Raw genomic sequence first — 18,721 nt, 5'->3', positions numbered from 1 at the left:
TTGCCAGATTAGAAAATTAAGCACAGTTCAGTACTACTGGCTCTGTGGACTCAGACTTGCTTCATTTTCTGTCACTATTTCCAAAAAGTGTGACAGGAAGGGGATTTCAGTTTAGATAGTGATTGCAAATGATGACACAGCATCATACACTTTATCATTCATCACTTCCAATTTCTGTGTGTCATTTACTTCAACATTTAGTAAGACAGGCAGTGAACCTCCAAATAAGTAGTAGTAGGCCATTCAGTCTCTCTAGCCTGCTGTAATATCATAAGTCATCTGATAGTGGTGTCAAATCCATATTTCTGCATATCCCTAATAACCATCTTGTTAGTCAATGTTCAAGGTGACCAAGGCTTCCAGGAAGAGAGAGGAGGAAACATAAGGTGCAATACAAACATTGATTACACTAGTTTAAGGGCAGCATGGTGGCTCAGCAGTTAGCACTGCAGCCTCACAGCTTCAGAAACCTGGGTTCGATTCCAGCCTCAGGTGACTGTGTGTATGGCGTTTGCACATTCTCCTCGTATCTGCGTGTGTTTTTTCAGGGTGCTCTGGTTTCCTCCCACAATCCAATGCACAGGTTAAGTCGCTTGGCCATGCTAAATTGATCATAGTGTGCAAGCTAGGTGGGTTTGCCATGGGAAGTGCCAGGTTACGTGGGTAGGGGGTAGGTCTGGGTGGGATGCACTTCAGAGGATCAGTGTGGACTCGATGGGCTGAATAGCCTGCTTCCACTCTGTAGGGATTCTATTCAAAACAAAAATTTTTGAAAGGTTTTATATTGTACATCTTGTCAATTATATTGTTAATAGCACCAACAGTAGATGGGCCTGAATCCCACTTTGCCAAAAAATCCACACTTTGATGACTAAAAAATAAAAGTCTGCATATTTTCCTTTGATATTTTATTTTTGAACATTTCACTTTTATTTTGCCTTTAAACAAACACGCAAGCTGCAATTCACCACCTTATTAGCTGCCTTTAAAATTCAAATATTCTGAATTTAATTACTTCAATAAAACAGACAACTAAAGAAATGCACAGGAGGTTCATTATGATCTCTGAAGATAAGAAACAGGCCAACTTTCTATGTATACAGCCTCTACCAGAAATGATTTTTTTAAAAAAGCAGCAATAAATTAAGAATAAAACTAACCATTTATTTACTGGTATTTGTTCTTAAGTTTAAATTAAATATTTCAATTTTATCCTACTCAAAGAGACTGAACTCTCCAAGGCCTCCTGCAACATGTTTTCATGGACTTAAAATTATTCAGATTAAAATATGTACTTTGTCCTATCTCCAACCTTGGAAAATATATACGTTTACAATACCAGTGCAGATTTGTCCATGTTTGTATCGGAGGGAGTGTCTTATTATTCCATATCATAATTCTCAGGCAGGATGGTTTTTGGTCATTTCAATTGAAACAGTTAAGTCACATATGCAACAAAAACAGAAATTGCTGGAGAAACTCAGCAGGTCTGGCAGCATCTGGGGGCGAATAAAGCAGAGTTAACATTTCTAGTCTGATGACTGTTCATCAAACTTATAAAACCTTTCAAAAATTAACTTTTGAATAGAATCCCTACAGTGTGGAAGCAGGCCATTCAGCCCATCGAGTCCACATGCCATCCGGACTCTTCATCCTCTTCATCAACGGTGACCAACTCAACACTAACATCTTCTACAAACCCATAGACTCCCACTGCTGCCTGGATTACACCTTCTCCCACCTTGCCTCTTATTCCCAATTCCTCCACCTGCACCACATCTGCTCCCAGGAGGAAGAAGTTCCACCACAGAACATATCAGATGACCTTTTTTAAAGACCACGATTTCCCCTCCCCAGTGGTTGATGATGCCCTCCAGCGCATCTCATCCACTTCCTGCACCTCTGCCCTCAAACCCCACCCCTCCAACCGCAACAAGGACAGAACCCTCCGGTCCTCATCTTCCACCGCGTCAACCTTTGTACACATTGCATCATCTTCCACCATTTCTGCTACCTACAAATGGACCTCATCACCAGAGATATATTTCCCTCCCCCCCCCCCCCCCCCCCATATGCTTTCTGTAAAAACCGTTCCCTCCGTGACTACCACGTCGGCTTCATGCCCCTCCAAAAACTCACCCTTCCCTCCTGGTACCATCCCCCCTCACTGCCAGAATTGCAAAACCTGCACCCACACCTCCATCCAATGGCCCAAAGGAGCCTTCCACATCCAAAGTTACACCTGCACTTCCACACATGCCATTTACTGTATCCGCTAATGCAGTCTCCTCTCCAATGGGGAGGCAGGACGCTTACTTGCAGAGCGCTTTAGAGAACATAGAACATTACAGCGCAGTACAGGCCCTTCGGCCCTCGATGCTGAGCCACCGTGTCATACTAACCTGAAGCCTAAGCCACCTACACTTTTCCATGTATGTCCATTTGTCTGTCCAATGATGACTTAAATGCACTTAAACTTGGCGATCTACTACCGATGCAGGCAAAGCATTCCATACCCTTACTACTCTCTGAGTAAAGAAACTACCTCTGACATCTGTCTTATACTTTAAAGTTGTGTCCCCTCGTGTTTGCCGTCCCCATACTTGGAAAAAGGCACCCCCTGTCCAGCCTATCTAACCCCCTGATCATCTTGTATGTCTCTATTAAGTCGCCTCTCAACCTTCTTCTCTCTATGGAGAACAGCCTCAAGTCCCTCAGCCTTTCCTCGTAAGACATTCCTTCCATACCAGGCAACATCCCAGTAAATCTTCTCTGCACCCTTGCCAAAGCTTCCACATCCTTCTTATAATGCGGTGACCAGAACTGTACACAATACTCCAAGTGTGGCCACACCAGAGCTTTGTACAGCTGCAGCATAACCTCCTGGTTCCGGAACTCAACCTCTCTATTAATAAAGGCCAAAACACTGCATGCCTGCTTAACAACTCTGTGAATTTGGGTGGCAACTTTCAGGGATTTGTGGACATGGACACAGAGTTCTCTCTGGGGTAAAAACAATGACTGCAGATGCTGGAAACCAGATTATGGATCAGTGGTGCTGGAAGAGCACAGCAATTCAGGCAGCATCCGAGGACAGGCAAAATCGACGTTTCGGGCAAAATCCCTTCATCAGGAATAAAGGCAGAGAGCCTGAAGCGTGGAGAGATAAGCTAGAGGAGGGTGGGGGTGGGGAGAGAGTAGCATAGAGTACAATAGGTCAGTGGGGGAGGAGATGAAGGTGATAGGTCAGGGAGGAGAGGGTGGAGTGGATAGGTGGAAAAGGAGCTGAGCAGGTCGGACAAGTCCGGACAAGTCAAGGGGACAGTGTTGCTGGAGGTTAGAAACTAGGATGAGGTGGGGAAGGGGAAATGAAGAAGCTGTTGAAGTCCACATTGATGCCCTGGGGTTGAAGTGTTCCGAGGCGGAAGATGAGGCGTTCTTCTTCCATGCGTTTGGTGGTGAGGGAGCGGCGGTGGAGGAGGCCCAGCACCTCCATATTCTCGGCAGAGTGGGAGGGGGAGTTGAAATGTTGAGCCATGGGGCGGTTTGGTGGATTGGTGCGGATGTCTCGGAGATGTTCCCTAAAGCGCTCTGCTAGGAGGCGCCCAGTCTCCCCAATGTAGAGGAGACCGCATCGGGAGCAACGGATACAATAAATGCCCTCCAACGCATCTCGTCCACATCCCGCACCTCCGCCCTCAGACCCAACCCCTCCAACCGCAACAAGGACAGAACGCCCCTGGTGCTCACCTCCACCCTACCAACCTTCGCATAAACCAAATCATCCGCCGATATTTCCGCCACCTCCAAACAGACCCCACAACCAGGGATATATTTCCCTCCCCACCCCTCTCCGCCTTCCGCAAAGACCGTTCCCTCCGTGAAACACCGACTCCCACAGCTACCTGGATTACATCTCTTCCCACCCTACCTCTTGCAAAAATGCCATCCCGTATTCCCAATTCCTCCGCCTCCGCCGTATCTGCTCCCAGGAGGACCAGTTCCACCATAGAACACACCTCCTTCTTTAGAGACCGCAATTTCCCTTCCCACATGGTTAAAGATGCCCTCCAACGCATCTCGTCCACATCCCGCACCTCCGCCCTCAGACCCAACCCCTCCAACCGCAACAAGGACAGAACGCCCCTGGTGCTCACCTTCCACCCTACCAACCTTCGCATAAACCAAATCATCCGCCGACATTTCCGCCACCTCTAAACAGACCCCACCACCAGGGATATATTTTCCTACCCACCCCTCTCCGCCAATGTTTTAAAAAATTCTCAAGGTCAGGTTCGTAGGAGAGTAGTCTGACACAGAACAAACGACCAAGAGGCGAGTCTGCTAGAATATGGGCATTTTATTCCCCGCAGCGTCGCCACAACCAACGGGTCTGGCTTATACTCACTCTACATGTTACCGGAACTGGGAGCCGTCAGTTCTCGTAGAGCGGTTGCCAACAACCCACGCTCGGCGGTTAAACGTAACCCCGGAGCAGACTCACCGAACTGGAGACTTTTCCAGCTGATATACTCTTTTCCAGATATAAACATTCATGTGAACAGCAGAGCAAGGCTAAAAAACACATTCCATTCTGGTTACATACAGATAAGAAGATTCACACTGGGAGGTGTGTAATAAGATTCACACGGGACTAAGCAACACCTCCATTCCGGTTAGATTCACACATGTATTGGGACATAATTTTTAACCGTTTCACCACAGCCTTCCACAAAGACCGTTCCCTCCGTGACTACCTGGTCAGGTCCACGCCCCCCTACGACCCACCCTCCCATCCTGGCACTTTCCCCTGCCACCGCAGGAACTGTAAAACCTGTGCCCACACCTCCTCCCTCACCTCCATCCAAGGCCCTAAAGGAGCCTTCCACATCCAAAGTTTTACCTGCACATCCACCAATATCATTTATTGTATCCGTTGCTCCCGATGCGGTCTCCTCTACATTGGGGAGACTGGGCGCCTCATAGCAGAGCGCTTTAGGGAACATCTCCGAGACACCCGCACCAATCAACCAAACCGCCCCGTGGCTCAACATTTCAACTCCCCCTCCCACTCTGCCGAGAATATGGAGGTGCTGGGCCTCCTCCACCGCCGCTCCCTCACCACCAAACGCATGGAAGAAGAACGCCTCATCTTCCGCCTCGGAACACTTCAACCCCAGGGCATCAATGTGGACTTCAACAGCTTCTTCATTTCCCCTTCCCCCACCTCATCCTAGTTTCTAACCTCCAGCAACACTGTCCCCTTGACTTGTCCGGACTTGTCCGACCTGCTCAGCTCCTTTTCCACCTATCCACTCCACCCTCTCCTCCCTGACCTATCACCTTCATCTCCTCCCCCACTGACCTATTGTACTCTATGCTACTCTCTCCCCACCCCCACCCTCCTCTAGCTTATCTCTCCACGCTTCAGGCTCTCTGCCTTTATTCCTGATGAAGGGATTTTGCCCGAAACGTCGATTTCGAAGCTCCTCGGATGCTGCCTGAATTGCTGTGCTCTTCCAGCACCACTGATCCAAGTTCTCTCTGCTCATCTGCACTCCCAAGAATCCTACCAATAGCCCAGTACTTTGCATTCCGATTACTCCGGCCAAAGTGTATCACCTCACACTTGTCCACATTAAACTCCATTTGCCACCTCTCAGCCCAGCTCTGCATTCTATCTATGTCTCTCTGCAACCTACTATATCATTCGTCACTATCCACAACTCCACCGACCTTAGTGTCCTCCGCAAATTTACTAACCCACCGTTCTAAGCCCTCATCCAGATCGTTTATGAAAATGATGAACAGCAGTGGACCTTTGCGGTACGCCGCTAGACACCAAAATGAACATGTTCCATCATCTACAACTCTCTGTTTTCTTTCAGCAAGAAAATTACTGATCAAAGCTGCTATGTCTCCCACAATCCCATTCCTCCGCATTTTGTATAATAGCCGACTGTGGGGAACCTTATCGAATGTCTTGCTGAAATCCATATACACCACATCAACTGGTTTACTCTCATCGACCTGTTTGGTCACTTTGTCAAAAAAATCAATAAGATTCGTTAGGCACAACCGACCCTTCACAAAACCATGCTGACTGTCCCAGATCAGATTATTCTTTTCTAGATGGTTATAAATCCTCTCTCTTATAACCTTTTCCAACAACTGAAGTAAGACTCACTGGTCTGTAACAACCAGGGTTGTCTCTAGAACAGGAGAAAGTGAGGTCTGCAGATGCTGGAGATCAGAGCTGAAAATGTGTTGCTGGAAAAGCGCAGCAGGTCAGGCAGCATCCAGGGAACTGGAGAATCGACGTTTCCTGAAGAAGGGCTTATGGCTGAAACGTCGATTCTCCTGTTCCCTGGATGCTGCCTAACCTGCTGCGCTTTTCCAGAAACACATTTTCAGCTCTTGTCTCTAGAACACCCATACGAACCAATCTCAATGCCCCGTGGCCGAACACTTCAACTCCTCCTCTCACTCTGCCAAGGACATGCAAGTCCTGGGCCTCCTCCATCGCCGCTCCCTTACCACCCGACACCTGGAAGAAAAATGCCTCATCTTTCACCTCGGGACCCTTCAACCACACGGCATCAATGTGGATTTCACCACCTTCCTCATTTCCCCTCCCCCACCTTACCCCAGTTCCAACTTTCCAACTTGGCACCCCCCCCCATGAACAGCCCTACCTAGCAATCTTCCTTTCCACCTATCCGCTCCACCCTCCTCTCCGACCTATCACCATTACCCCACCTTCACCTACCGATTGCACTCTCAGCTACCTGCCCCCAGCCCCAACCCCCTCCCATTTATCTCTCCACCCCCTCGGCTCACAGCCTTATTCCTGATGAGGGACTTTTGTCCAAAATGGCAATTCCCATAGTCCCCGGATGCTGCCTGTCCTACTGTGAGTTTCCAGCACCACACTCTCGACATCTAATTATGCAGTTGGCTTCAACTAAAAACAAGACTATTTACCAGATAGGACACCACTCTGGATTCTGCAACAGCCCTCAAGGTTAATGTGAATGTGAGTTTTGAATGTGATGCTTAGGGCAAAACATGAATTTATGCTGGGCAGAACTAATTTAGATATGAGTTTAAGTTTGTAATGTTTTTGTTACAAAAGTAGCAAGGGAGGCTATCTTTGTACAGTTAATACCTTGCAGGGGCATGCAACCGGCAATTATTTTAGCAATCATATTGGAAGCCAACCTGTAATAGCACACTGAAGTCAATTTTTGAAAATCATTTCCTGACAATGAAACCAACTTGAGATTTCCACTCCTTGTCCTCAACATCTTAACTAAATTCAATTTAACATTTTCGTAATTGTATAATATAGTCTTTGAACTAAAATAGGACAGCTGGCCAATAAAGTTAGGTATAATCACAGAGATATATGATGGATCTTCACCATAACTCCTCATGATGAAAGATGTGTCTGGCAAACACTTTTATGATGAGGACCTATAAGATTTGTTTGATCTAACATGCTACAGAAAATCACCAGCAATCTACTGAGAAGAGACTCCTGTCTTTAACAGAATGTAGTTTTTGCATAAAAACAATTCAGTACATGAAACATTGGCACAAAGATACTGTTACTAACACTGTCGTTCTCTCTTGAAACCCAAAGTACAAAGTCTGGTCCATATGACATCAACTTGGGCAGTGCTTAATTCACTCTTCAACATTAACCCTTTCAGATCCTTATAACTTTATTCCATACAGAGCAGAGATGTGTTCAATCATGCACTGACAATAAAATTGCCACTATCTTTTTCATATAAAGCCCTCCTGGCTACTCTCCTATATTCTACCCTCTACAAATCTAATATTATTGCAACCTTTGTGCTCATGCGTTAACTCACAGCAAGTCTCAGTCCCCCATTGCTCCTATGTCTATTGGCATACCATGGCTCCTAGTCAAGAAACCTTTTAATTTTAGAATTATCTTTCTGTTTTCAAATCATCCACATCCCACCTCTCTAACATGACCCACAACCGAGAAAACAACTCCACTGCTCTAGGTCTGACATCTTGGAATTCCTGCAATGTATACGGGAGAGCCTTTTGGACTAATATGTTGAAAAATCAACTAGAGAATGGGCCATCTTAAACTGGTATTGTGTAATGAGAATGGAATAATAGTTTTGCAAAGACCTGTGGTCTGAGATACCACAATATGATAGAATTTTTCATCAAGTGATGTAGCTGATTCTGAAAGTAGAATCCAGAATCTGAACAGAAGGATTTACAGTTTGACTATGATAGATTGGAAGTATTCTTTAAAAGGGACGATGGTGACCAGCATTCAAAAAATGTATGGGTGAACTGCTGCAATTGTTAATTTCATTCTACAGCTGTTGTGGGTATGTTCACCGAGCTGGGAAGTTGGTTTGCAGACATCTCATTCCCTTTCTCAGAGACATCCTCAATGCTGTGGAGCCTTCTGTGAAGCGCTGCTGTACTGTGTCTGCTGGAATTTATCTGGTTTTGTTCCCGCTGCTTCCTGTTGGTCGTTGCAGTGGTCGGTATATTGGGTCTAGGTTAATACGTTTATTGATGGAGTCCATAGATTGGCCATGCTAAATGAGTGCCAAGCGTCTGGCTAGAGGGTTGTCCTTTGTTTGGCTTATCCTGTTATTGTTGTGTTGTCCCAGTCTATACATACAGATGATAAGAACCACAAATTTGATTGGGACAACACAACAATAATAGGACAAGCCAAATAGAGGACAGCACTGAGGATGTTACCGAAAGAGGGGATGAAACAGCTGCAAACCAAATTGCCAGCTAGGTGAACATACCCATGACAAGTGCAACCTGCAATGGAGCTACAAATCTTTACACAAACCTTGAATTCCATTCTGGCTCAAAAGTAAAATGGGAAACTTGACCAAATCATGGCTTACAGGAGAAATTCAAAATGATATTAGATCCAAGAAAGAGGCAAACACATTGGTCTGAAAAAAAAAAGACCTGAGGAGTGGGCATTCAGCAAAGGAGGACAAAGGAATCAATGAGTAACCTTGCAGGGATCATAAAAGCTGACTAAACTTTCTATAGGTATGTGAAGAGAAAAAAAAAATTGGCGAAGTTCTCTTACAGTCAGAAACAGGAGAATTTATAATAGAGAAGAAAAAAACTTGCTGACAAACTAAATGCATGCTTTGGTTTGGTTTTCACAAAGGAAGACGCAAACCAGAAACATTGGGGAACACAGGGAGAAACAAAAGGAAATGGTATTGGGGAAATTGTTGGGTGGAGTGTAGAGGTGGGGCAAAGAGGGTCTTAAATGTTATGAGGGTTTCTGCCTCCAAAGCTTACATGCAGTGAGTTCCAGATTCCCACCACCGTTTTGGTGAAAAAAGCTGACCTCATGTCTGCTCTAAAAGCTTCTGCTCCATACCTTAAATCTACGTGTCTGTTCATTGATCCCTCTCCCAAAGGAAAATGTTTCTTTCCTGTCTAGGCCCCTCATAATTTCATCAGGTTATAGTCCAACAGGTTTAATTGGAAGCACACTAGCTTTCAGAGCGCCGCTCCTTCATCAGGCGGTTGTGGAGGGCTCAATTGTCAGGCACAGAATTTGTAGCAAAAAATTTACAGTGTGATGCAACTGAAATTATACATTGAAAAATACTTTAATTGTTTGTTGAGGCTTTCATCTGTTAGAATACTATGATAGTTTCACCTCTTACTTGTGTAAAGCACAAAACCTTTATTTTAAAAGTTGCATTCTCCGATTAACTGTAACAAAGGGTGTTAGCCCCCTGTCTTTGCCATAATGTTTAGACTGATTGTAAACTAAAAAGTGAGATAACAGAGTTTTACATTAATTCATGCAGTTTTTGAGCAAAGTACAATGTAACTCTGCAAGTCCACGTTGTAGGTACTCATGTGACTCAGCCAATGTTGTCTACCTTATACGTTGCAGGCAGGGATGCCCTGAGGCATGGTACATTGGGGGAAACCGAGCAAAGGCTACGGCAATGGATGAATGGGCACCGCACAACAATCTACAGACAGGAGTGTTCCCTCCCAGTTGGGGAACACTTCGGCAGTCCAGGACATTCAGCCTCGGACCTTCGGGTGACCATCCTCCAAGGTGGACTTCGGGACAGGCAGTAGCGAAAAGTGGCCGAACAGAGGCTGATAGCTAAGTTCAGTACCCATAGGGAGGGCCTCAACCAGGACCTTGGGTTCATGTCACACTACAGGTGACCACCATTGCACTATACACACACAGACACTCCTACATACACACAGGCACTCCTATACACACACACATACACACATGTACACAGACACGCACCTACTGACAGACACACACACTCCCACACTCTCACATGCATTCTCTTAGAGACTTAGACCACTCTACACTCACGCACACACATATACACACTATCTCACAGACACTCACAACCCCCCACCCCAGACACGCACACACACACTCCTACAGACACATGCACTCCCATATGCACCCCCTCACAGACCTAAGACACACACACATATACACTCTCTCTCACTCACAACCCCCCAACCCAGACAGACAGACAGACACACACATACATATATATACACATTTGTGGGGTGAATTTGGACTTGCAGAGTTACATTGTACTTTGCACAAAAACTGCATGAATTAATGTAAAACTCTGTTATCTCACTTTTTAGTTTACAATCAGTCTAAACATTATGGCAAAGACAGAGAACACAGGGGGCTAACACCTTCAACATGTTGTCTAGCTAACATCCTTTGTTACAGTTAACCAGAGAATGCAACTTTTAAAATAAAGGTTTTGTGATTTACACATGAAAGAAGTGAAACTATCATAGTATTCTAACAGATGAAAGCCTCAACAAACAATTTAAATATTTTTTAATGTACAATTTCAGTTACATCGCACTGTAAACTTTTGCTATAAATTCTGTGTCTGACAATTATGCCCTCCACAACCACCTGATGAAGAAGCGTCGCTCCGAAAGCTAGTGTGCTACCAATTAAACCTGTAGGACTATAACCTGCTGTTGTGTGATTCTTAACTCTAAGTTTGTTTACATATTTGCTTTTCTATTTCTCTTGGACTGTTTGGGTGCCTTTGGAATGCTCCCAGTTTTGGGATTGCTCCCTTTTTTGCCTTTATGCTTGTCCAAGATGGCGGTGGAGTAGGACTCCTCAGCCAGAATTCATCCACTCTATTTCTTTTCTTTCTTTATTTTCCTCTTTTCGTGTCTTTCTTTCCTTCCTTCTTCTTACGTCCTACCCTTGAGCCCTGAGTGAAGCCATCTCGGACTACTAGCCTCAGTGAGGACTCCTGGCCTTGAGGTAAATCCAGAGTGGACTCCTGGCACTCCCAATCTGAAGAGCCTCAAGATGAAGGATTGAGCGATCTGGAGGCAAGGGTTGGGTTAAAAGGACTCTTGTTCTGAACTTTTCATTTCTTTATTTTTCTAATTTATTCCAATGATTTTGTACTTTGTAAATAGGATGGCACGAAGTTCTGTAATGCTGGATTTTTTATTTCTTCATTTTTCTAATTTTTCCCTAAGAATTTGTACTTAAAAATCTCTACCAAGATACCTTTGTATCAAAGATGCTGCTGTAAGTGGCAACTTGCAAATTTCTCATTGCACTCATGCGAGTCCATGACAATAAAATTAATTCTAATTCAATGCGTATGGCTCCATTTGAAGAGCCTTTTGAGATGCTATCCCTCCTCATTACTGCAATAGATTGGGGGAAAGTGAGGACTGCAGATGCTGGAGATCAGAGTTGAGAACATGGTGCTGAAAAAGCAGAGCAGGTCAGCCAGCATCAGAGGAGCAAGAGAGTCGACATTTCAGGGATAAGCCCTTCATCAGGAATGTGCCAGGGGCTGCAGAAGCCTCTGTCTGTTCCCCTTCAATTGAATTCCCTACCACTACATCCTTGCTGTTCTACTTCCTTCCCTCTTGTGCAGCATGGTACCATGAAGTTATGCTTTCTCCTGCACAGTCATCATCCCTCCCAACAGTATCCAAATGGTATATCTGTTAGAAATGAGAACAGTCAAAATAGATTCCCTGATAAAGATTGTGATACCACCTCTTTTACCTCCTTCCCTGTCTCATCTGAAGATCCTATTTCCTGGAGTATTGAACTGTCCTGTCCCTCTCTCAACCAAGTCTCACTAACAGCAATGACATCATATCCCCCATGGTTTAATTTGTGCCCTCAACTCATCTACCTTGTTTGACAGACTCCTAGAATTAAAATAAATACCATTCAAACTTGCCAAACTCTTAACTGACCAATAATGTCTATGAACACTTCGCTTAGTCAGAATGTCTTGTAGCCAGTGACATCCCTGACTCTGGGACCAGGGAATCTCCTTTGTGGCTGCAGAAGCCCCTGTCTGTTCTCCTTACAATTGAATTCCCTACCACTACATCCCTGCCATTCTAGTTCCTTCCCTCTTGTGCAGCATGGTGCTATGAAGTCATCTTCCCCCCATCAGTATCCAAACGGTACATCTGTTAGAAGGGAAAATGGTCACAAGGAACTCCTGCACTACCTGCCTTTCTCTGCCGAGGTGGTCCTCCATGCCTTTTCAGTCTTCACCTGCGGTGTGACCCGCTCACTGAACATGCCAACCATGACTAGGCATCACGGATGCTCCAGCACAAATTCAATCGCAGCTCCAGCTCCAAAATGTGGTTCACTAGTAGCTGCAGCTGGAATCATTTCCTGCACACATGGCCACTTCTATGATTTGCCATATATCAGAGGAGGAGGATATCACAGGTACAAGCTTTACTGCCATGACTTCTTTTAACACTTGAGTTAGTCTATTTTCTTTAAGTTATTAATTATGCTTATTAAATTACTCCCTTATCCTACTTTGCTTCATTATGTTGGCCCTGACTTTAACTAATTCATGTTGTTTCCAAATAACCCCTTTTTCCAAAAATTACACTTCTTATAATCTAAAACCAATCAACACACCACTCCTCTGTGATGCCACTGTTTGTTTTCCCAATCACATTAAATCAGTGGTCACAATACTCTAGCCCAGTGCAAAATGGCATTGAAATGGTGTTACGGAAATGCATTAGTTGCTGTAGAGACTTAACCTCCAGATTATACTTTGCCTGAGCTTGGGAGGAGGCTCCATGGATCATTTTCTCCGTAACAAGCCTATATGTTTTGCGATCATACCTTCAATAGTTTGGCTTTGAGTTTTCTTTCCTCCATTTTCCTTTGGAGATCTGCTATTTCTTCTTTATTCCCATTCAGTATAATCACATCATCTTCTTTGAAAGGTTTCCCACACTGAAGAAAAAGGGGGAAAATATTAAAATTGTATCAATGGTATATTTATTTCACCAATCCAGTGTTACCATGCACTCAGATGGCCAGACTAATACTATTTTTGATCTTATTAGCTCGTGGAAAAAGATATTTAGTTACAAGAACAAGGAAACCCAACTTCTGCATAAGTATTCCAAGTGCTTCAGCAGGATAAAATGTGCCTAATTAGAATTATCATGATTTACAAAAAAAAACCTTGATAAGCCGCAACAACAAAGTCAATCCTGTACTTAGTCTAACTCCGATTTCCTGATACCTGTGACATCTTCAATTTTATATGAACTTTCAGCTAATATGTTTAAGAATTGGACACATAGAAGCAGTTAAACTGTCTGCCTCAAAACATGTGACTTTTTGCTTTGGACTACACAATATCAAATCGCCAGTGGATACGTATTTAAACACAGACAGAGAATTGGAAACTCGCAGACACCTGTAGAGCTTTTACATCACTGTTTCAGAATGGTCCAATCTTGGAGATTCTAGGTGAGGTTTCTGCATTTTTAATATGGAACAAAAAGTGATATCAAAAGGTCAACAGCCACATTAGCTTTACATTGTATCATGATCCAACTTCCCTGATCAAAGCTAACCCAGATGTGAAAGGCCACCATGGGATTCTCCTCTCTCCCACACATACTCTCACCTTCTCCCTCTCCCCCAAGTCTCTTTCAAGTGCACCCTATTCCACTTGGTGCGCAGATTTGATCTCCGTGCACCTTCCTCTAATGTGCTCACATGCTATCCCAACCCCCTTATGATGGCGATCTCTTTCAACTTATGCATGAACTCTTTTCTCCCATTCACCATTTGACCTCTCTTCTTCCACTCTTTGCTCCTTCATGCCCCATTCCCTCCCCTCAGCTCTTTCTCCCCCCCATCAAATGTCTAACATGTGCTCTTCACTGACCCCCATATGTCGTCTTTTCTGCTCCCCTGCTGCATACTCTCACTAGTTCCCTTGCCATCTCTCTCCTTCCTGCACTTCCAATCACCATCACACTCTCTTTCCCTCAATCATGTTCTCTCTCCCTCTACCCACATTGGTAGACAGTCTTCTTCCTCCCTTGCTGGACTCCCTCCATGCCCCATGTGTTGCTGGACTTCCATCTCCACCAACCCCACCCAAACCCAACTCACACATATCGTCTACAGTGATTGTTAGGAGGGAGATGAAGAAAATACATTCTCAATCAGAGGGTGGTGAGTGCCTGAAATTCACTGCCTAGTCTCGTGGTTGAGGCAGAAACCTCCAACTACTTAAAAAAATACCCGGAGATCCAAGAAGACAGCGACCCAGCAAGTCTGAGTCTACAGTGCTCCTCCCAAGACTTGGGTAAAGTGGGTCACCCACCCCCACCACACTTATACATTTATAATAGCTGTTTAATTTAATTAGTTGTTTAATATCAAATTTAAACAATCTAATCTTTAGTAAAAATGACTAAAGGGAAGGGAGCCCACAGCTCTCAACAAGCAGGAACCCCTCCCCCACCCTCTCCAGCTGCAGCCGAGGCGTCCACAGCCGCCCTGGGGAACTTACCTACGGTGACATGCCTTGTAGAAATGATCTCCAAACTGGGCGCGAAGATCGACGATTTCATCGAAGAATCCCGAAATCGATGGGACTCACTCTCGGCCGCGCTGCAGAAACACGACCGAGACATCCAAGAAATCGAGCGCTGAGTCGGAGGGGTGGAGTTAAAGGCCGCGACCTCCGAAACTACAGCTCAATCGGCCGTGGATCAAGTCCGGACTCTCGAACAGCGAGTCTGGACCTTAGAGAATCACACTGACGACCTCGATAATCGAGGTCGCCGAAAAAAATATTCGTTTGCTGGGCCTTCCCGAACGGGAAGAGGAAGGCCAGCTTACAGTGTTTCTCGAGCAGTGGCTGCCACAGCTTTTAAATCTGAAAGCTGGATCAGGCCAGGTAAGGGTAGTATGGGCCTACCGGGTCGTAATATGCGGGCCCGGCTCGAACCAGCGTCCCCGCCTGGTCCTGTTCCGGCTGCAGAGCTACAAGGAGAGGCAGATACTCCTAGAAGCCTCTAGAAATCTTGGAAAAGATCCCCAAGCTATGATCTATAAAGGATCCAAGATCATGTTATTCCAGGACTTTTCCCCAGCTCTGGACCGAAAGAGGAAGGCATTCGACGAGGCGAAGAAGCGTTTAAGGGACTTAAGTATTCAGTACTCCTTACGCTACCCAGCGACGCTACGCTTTAACCATGAAGGATCCGTGTATAACTTCGGATTGCCAGAAAAGGCTAAGGAATTCTTGGACTCTCTTAGATAAACTGTAAGACATAATGGATGTTGGTTTGCTTTTCCCCCCTGCTTTGCTTTATATCCTCCCCTTTTTTTTTCTCTTATCTTACTGTTTAATATTATCATGGTGGGTGGGGAGAGGGATTTGATTTTCTCCCCCCCCTTGGGGTTGTTTTCTTTTATTATTTTATGTATATATGAGGGATGTATGTATCTGTGTGTGTATATATAAATAAGCTGGGAGCTTTGGTTAATGTTGGTGGTGGGAGGTGGTTACCTTATTCAATTTTACCTGTCTTTAGGAGCGGGGTTGTTTCTCCCTTGTTATTTTGTATATTTTGTATATTTATATTTAATTATTATTTGTTGAGGTTGTAATTTTATAGTTATATGTTTATATATGGTATTAACATTACCAAATATATCCAGGTGTTGGTATGGGTGGGGGTAGGGTGCTCACTGTTAACTCTAGCTTTGTATTATATCTGAATTCTCCTCATTTTATTGAGGAGCGCCTGGGTCAAGGGTGGGGCATTGGTTGGGAGAGGATATGATGGACTTTTGGAGAGGAAGTGACACCCCCTGGGAACAAGGGGGAAAATCTCCACTTAGATAAGTTTTATTTTTTTTATTTAGAAATAGTTTTTTATTGTATTGTTGTGAGTGTATTACAGAGGCTTTATTTTTGTAAATTTTATATGCTCTATGCTCGGGATGTTTTGGATAGGGTTTCCCCTCCCGAGGGGTCTCGGATTTGCCCGGATGATTATGGTTGATCAGTCGGTTAAGTGGTGCACCTGGAATGTCAAGGGGAGTAATTCACCAGTCAAAAGGAAGAAAATATTATCAAATCTTAAGAAGGAAGGAGTTGATATAGCTCTCCTACAGGAGACACACCTGTCGGATAAAGAACACTTGAAATTACGACAGGGTGGATTTGATCAGGCCTTTTTTTCTTCTTTTAGCTCAAAAAGCAGGGGAGTTGTTATTCTTGTTCGGAAGAATTTCCCTTTCAAAATCCTAAAGCAGATAAAAGACGAATCTGGACGATATATTTTGATTAAAGCCCTCATAAATGGAGAGGAATATGGGATTTTAAATTTGTACTGCCCCCCGACACACCCCTTTAAATTTATAACGGAAGCCTTTTCAAAATTGATGGCTTTTGGTGCCCGTCATACAATTATAGGGGGAGACTTTAATTGTATTATGGATCCGGAAATAGATAGGATTCCCAAGAGTACTGCGGGAGTATCTCCCAGATCTAGACAATTGATGGATCTGAACAAAGAATTAGGATTAGAAGATGTATGGAGACGTCTTCATCCACAGGGCAGAGATTTTTCTTTCTACTCCAATCCACATAAATGTCATACCAGAATTGATATGTTTTTTGCCCCCTCGATTTTTTAAAATTCCATATCATCCTGTAAAATAGGTCGTATAGCAATTTCCGACCACGCTGTTGTATATATGGAAACTAAGGCGAGGAACAATGGGACATCCCCTCGGCATTGGCTTATGGACCCCTTTCTAATGAAAGATAGTAAATTTGTAAAGTACTTCTCTCAAGAATTTAAAACTTTTTTAGAAATTAATTCAGGTACAGCTAGCAACCCATCAATGATTTGGGAGACCATCAAAGCTTACACGCGAGGTTTGATCATCTCCTACTCAGCGACCCAGAAGAAATTGAAGGGAGAACAACAGCGTCTGCTTGAAGCTCGCTTAAGATAGACCTTCTATTATTAAATTGCAAAGGATTTCGGCTCTTAGGACAGCTCTAAACACTACGCTTATTCAAACGGCTAAGAGGGATATATTATTTGCAAAACAAAGGTTATATGAATATGGCGACAAACCGGGTAGATACTTAGCATTTCTTGCAAAGAAAAAAAAGGCCCCTCAGACTCTTACATCTATCAAGGAAAGTACAGGTATTTTGACTCATGATCATAAAAAGATTAATGCGATCTTTAGAGAATTTTATTCTGAGTTATATAAATCGCAGGATTGTGAAGATAGGACGAGGAGGATGCAGTCATTTTTAAAAAATTTGACCTTTCCAGGCCTAACTCCGGAACAGGTATCGGTCCTAAATGCTCCTCTAACAGTCCAAGAAATACTTGATGCAATTAGGCAACTTCAGAGTGGTAAGGCAACGGGCCCAGATGGTTTTCAAGCTGAATTTTATAAAGAATTTACAGAAATATTGGCTGGTCCACTTATGGACATGTATAACTATGCATATAGTTAGGGCTGTTTCCCGCCTTCGCTTAAAGAGGCAAATATTTCCTTATCCTTAAAAAAGGAAAGAATCCAGAAGATTGCACATCATATAGCTGAAAATGTGTTGCTGGAAACGCACAGCAGGTCAGGCAGCATCCAAGGAACAGGAGAATCGACGTTTCGGGCATAAGCCCTTCTTCAGGAATGAGGAAAGTGTGTCCAGCAGGCTAAGATAAAAGGTAGGGAGGAGGGACTTGGGGGAAGGGCTTTGGAAATGCGATAGGTGGAAGGAGGTCAAGGTGAGGGTGATAGGCCGGAGTGGGGTGGGGGCGGAGAGGTCAGGAAGATGATAGCAGGTTAGGAAGGCGGTGCTGAGTTTGAGGGATTTGACTGAGACAAGGTGGGGGGGGAGGGGAAATGAGGAAACTGGAGAAATCTGAGATTTGTCTCAGTCAAATCCCTCGAACTCAGCACCGCCTTCCTAACCTGCTATCATCTTCCTGACCTCTCCGCCCCCATCCCACTCCGGCCTTTCACCCTCACCTTGACCTCCCTCCACCTATCGCATTTCCAAAGCCCCTCCACCAAGTCCCTCCTCCCTACCTTTTATCTTAGCCTGCTGGACACACTTTGCTCATTCTTGAAGAAGGGCTTATGCCCGAAACGTCGATTCTCCTGTTCCTTGGATGCTGCCTGACCTGCTGCGCTTTTCCAGCAACACATTTTCAGCTCTGATCTCCAGCATCTGCAGCCCTCACTTTCTCTCTGTACATCATACAGACCAATATCCTTGCTAAATGTAGATTTTAAAATCCTTTCTAAAACGTTAGCACTGAGACTAGAAAGGGTACTGCC

At 44.4% G+C, this 18,721-nt stretch overlaps 1 protein-coding gene across 2 annotated transcripts in view; it reads right to left on the bottom strand.

The window, feature by feature from the left end:
* rtf2 (replication termination factor 2) overlaps positions 1–18,721 on the bottom strand; it is a 168,091-nt gene that overhangs the window by 36,821 nt on the left and 112,549 nt on the right. For both annotated transcript variants that reach the window (XM_043676978.2, XM_043676979.2), the window contains exon 6: positions 13,214–13,327. In XM_043676978.2, the coding sequence (XP_043532913.2) occupies positions 13,214–13,327 (114 nt within the window). The remainder of the gene's footprint in view (positions 1–13,213; positions 13,328–18,721) is intronic.

The sequence above is a fragment of the Chiloscyllium plagiosum genome, unplaced genomic scaffold, assembly GCF_037043375.1.
Source record: "Chiloscyllium plagiosum isolate Xiang-an unplaced genomic scaffold, Cpla_swu_hap1 HiC_scaffold_15, whole genome shotgun sequence".
NCBI classification, from domain to species: Eukaryota; Metazoa; Chordata; class Chondrichthyes; order Orectolobiformes; family Hemiscylliidae; genus Chiloscyllium; species Chiloscyllium plagiosum.
Note: the sequence above shows the minus strand (reverse complement) of the source record. Positions and strands in the feature narration are given on the sequence as shown.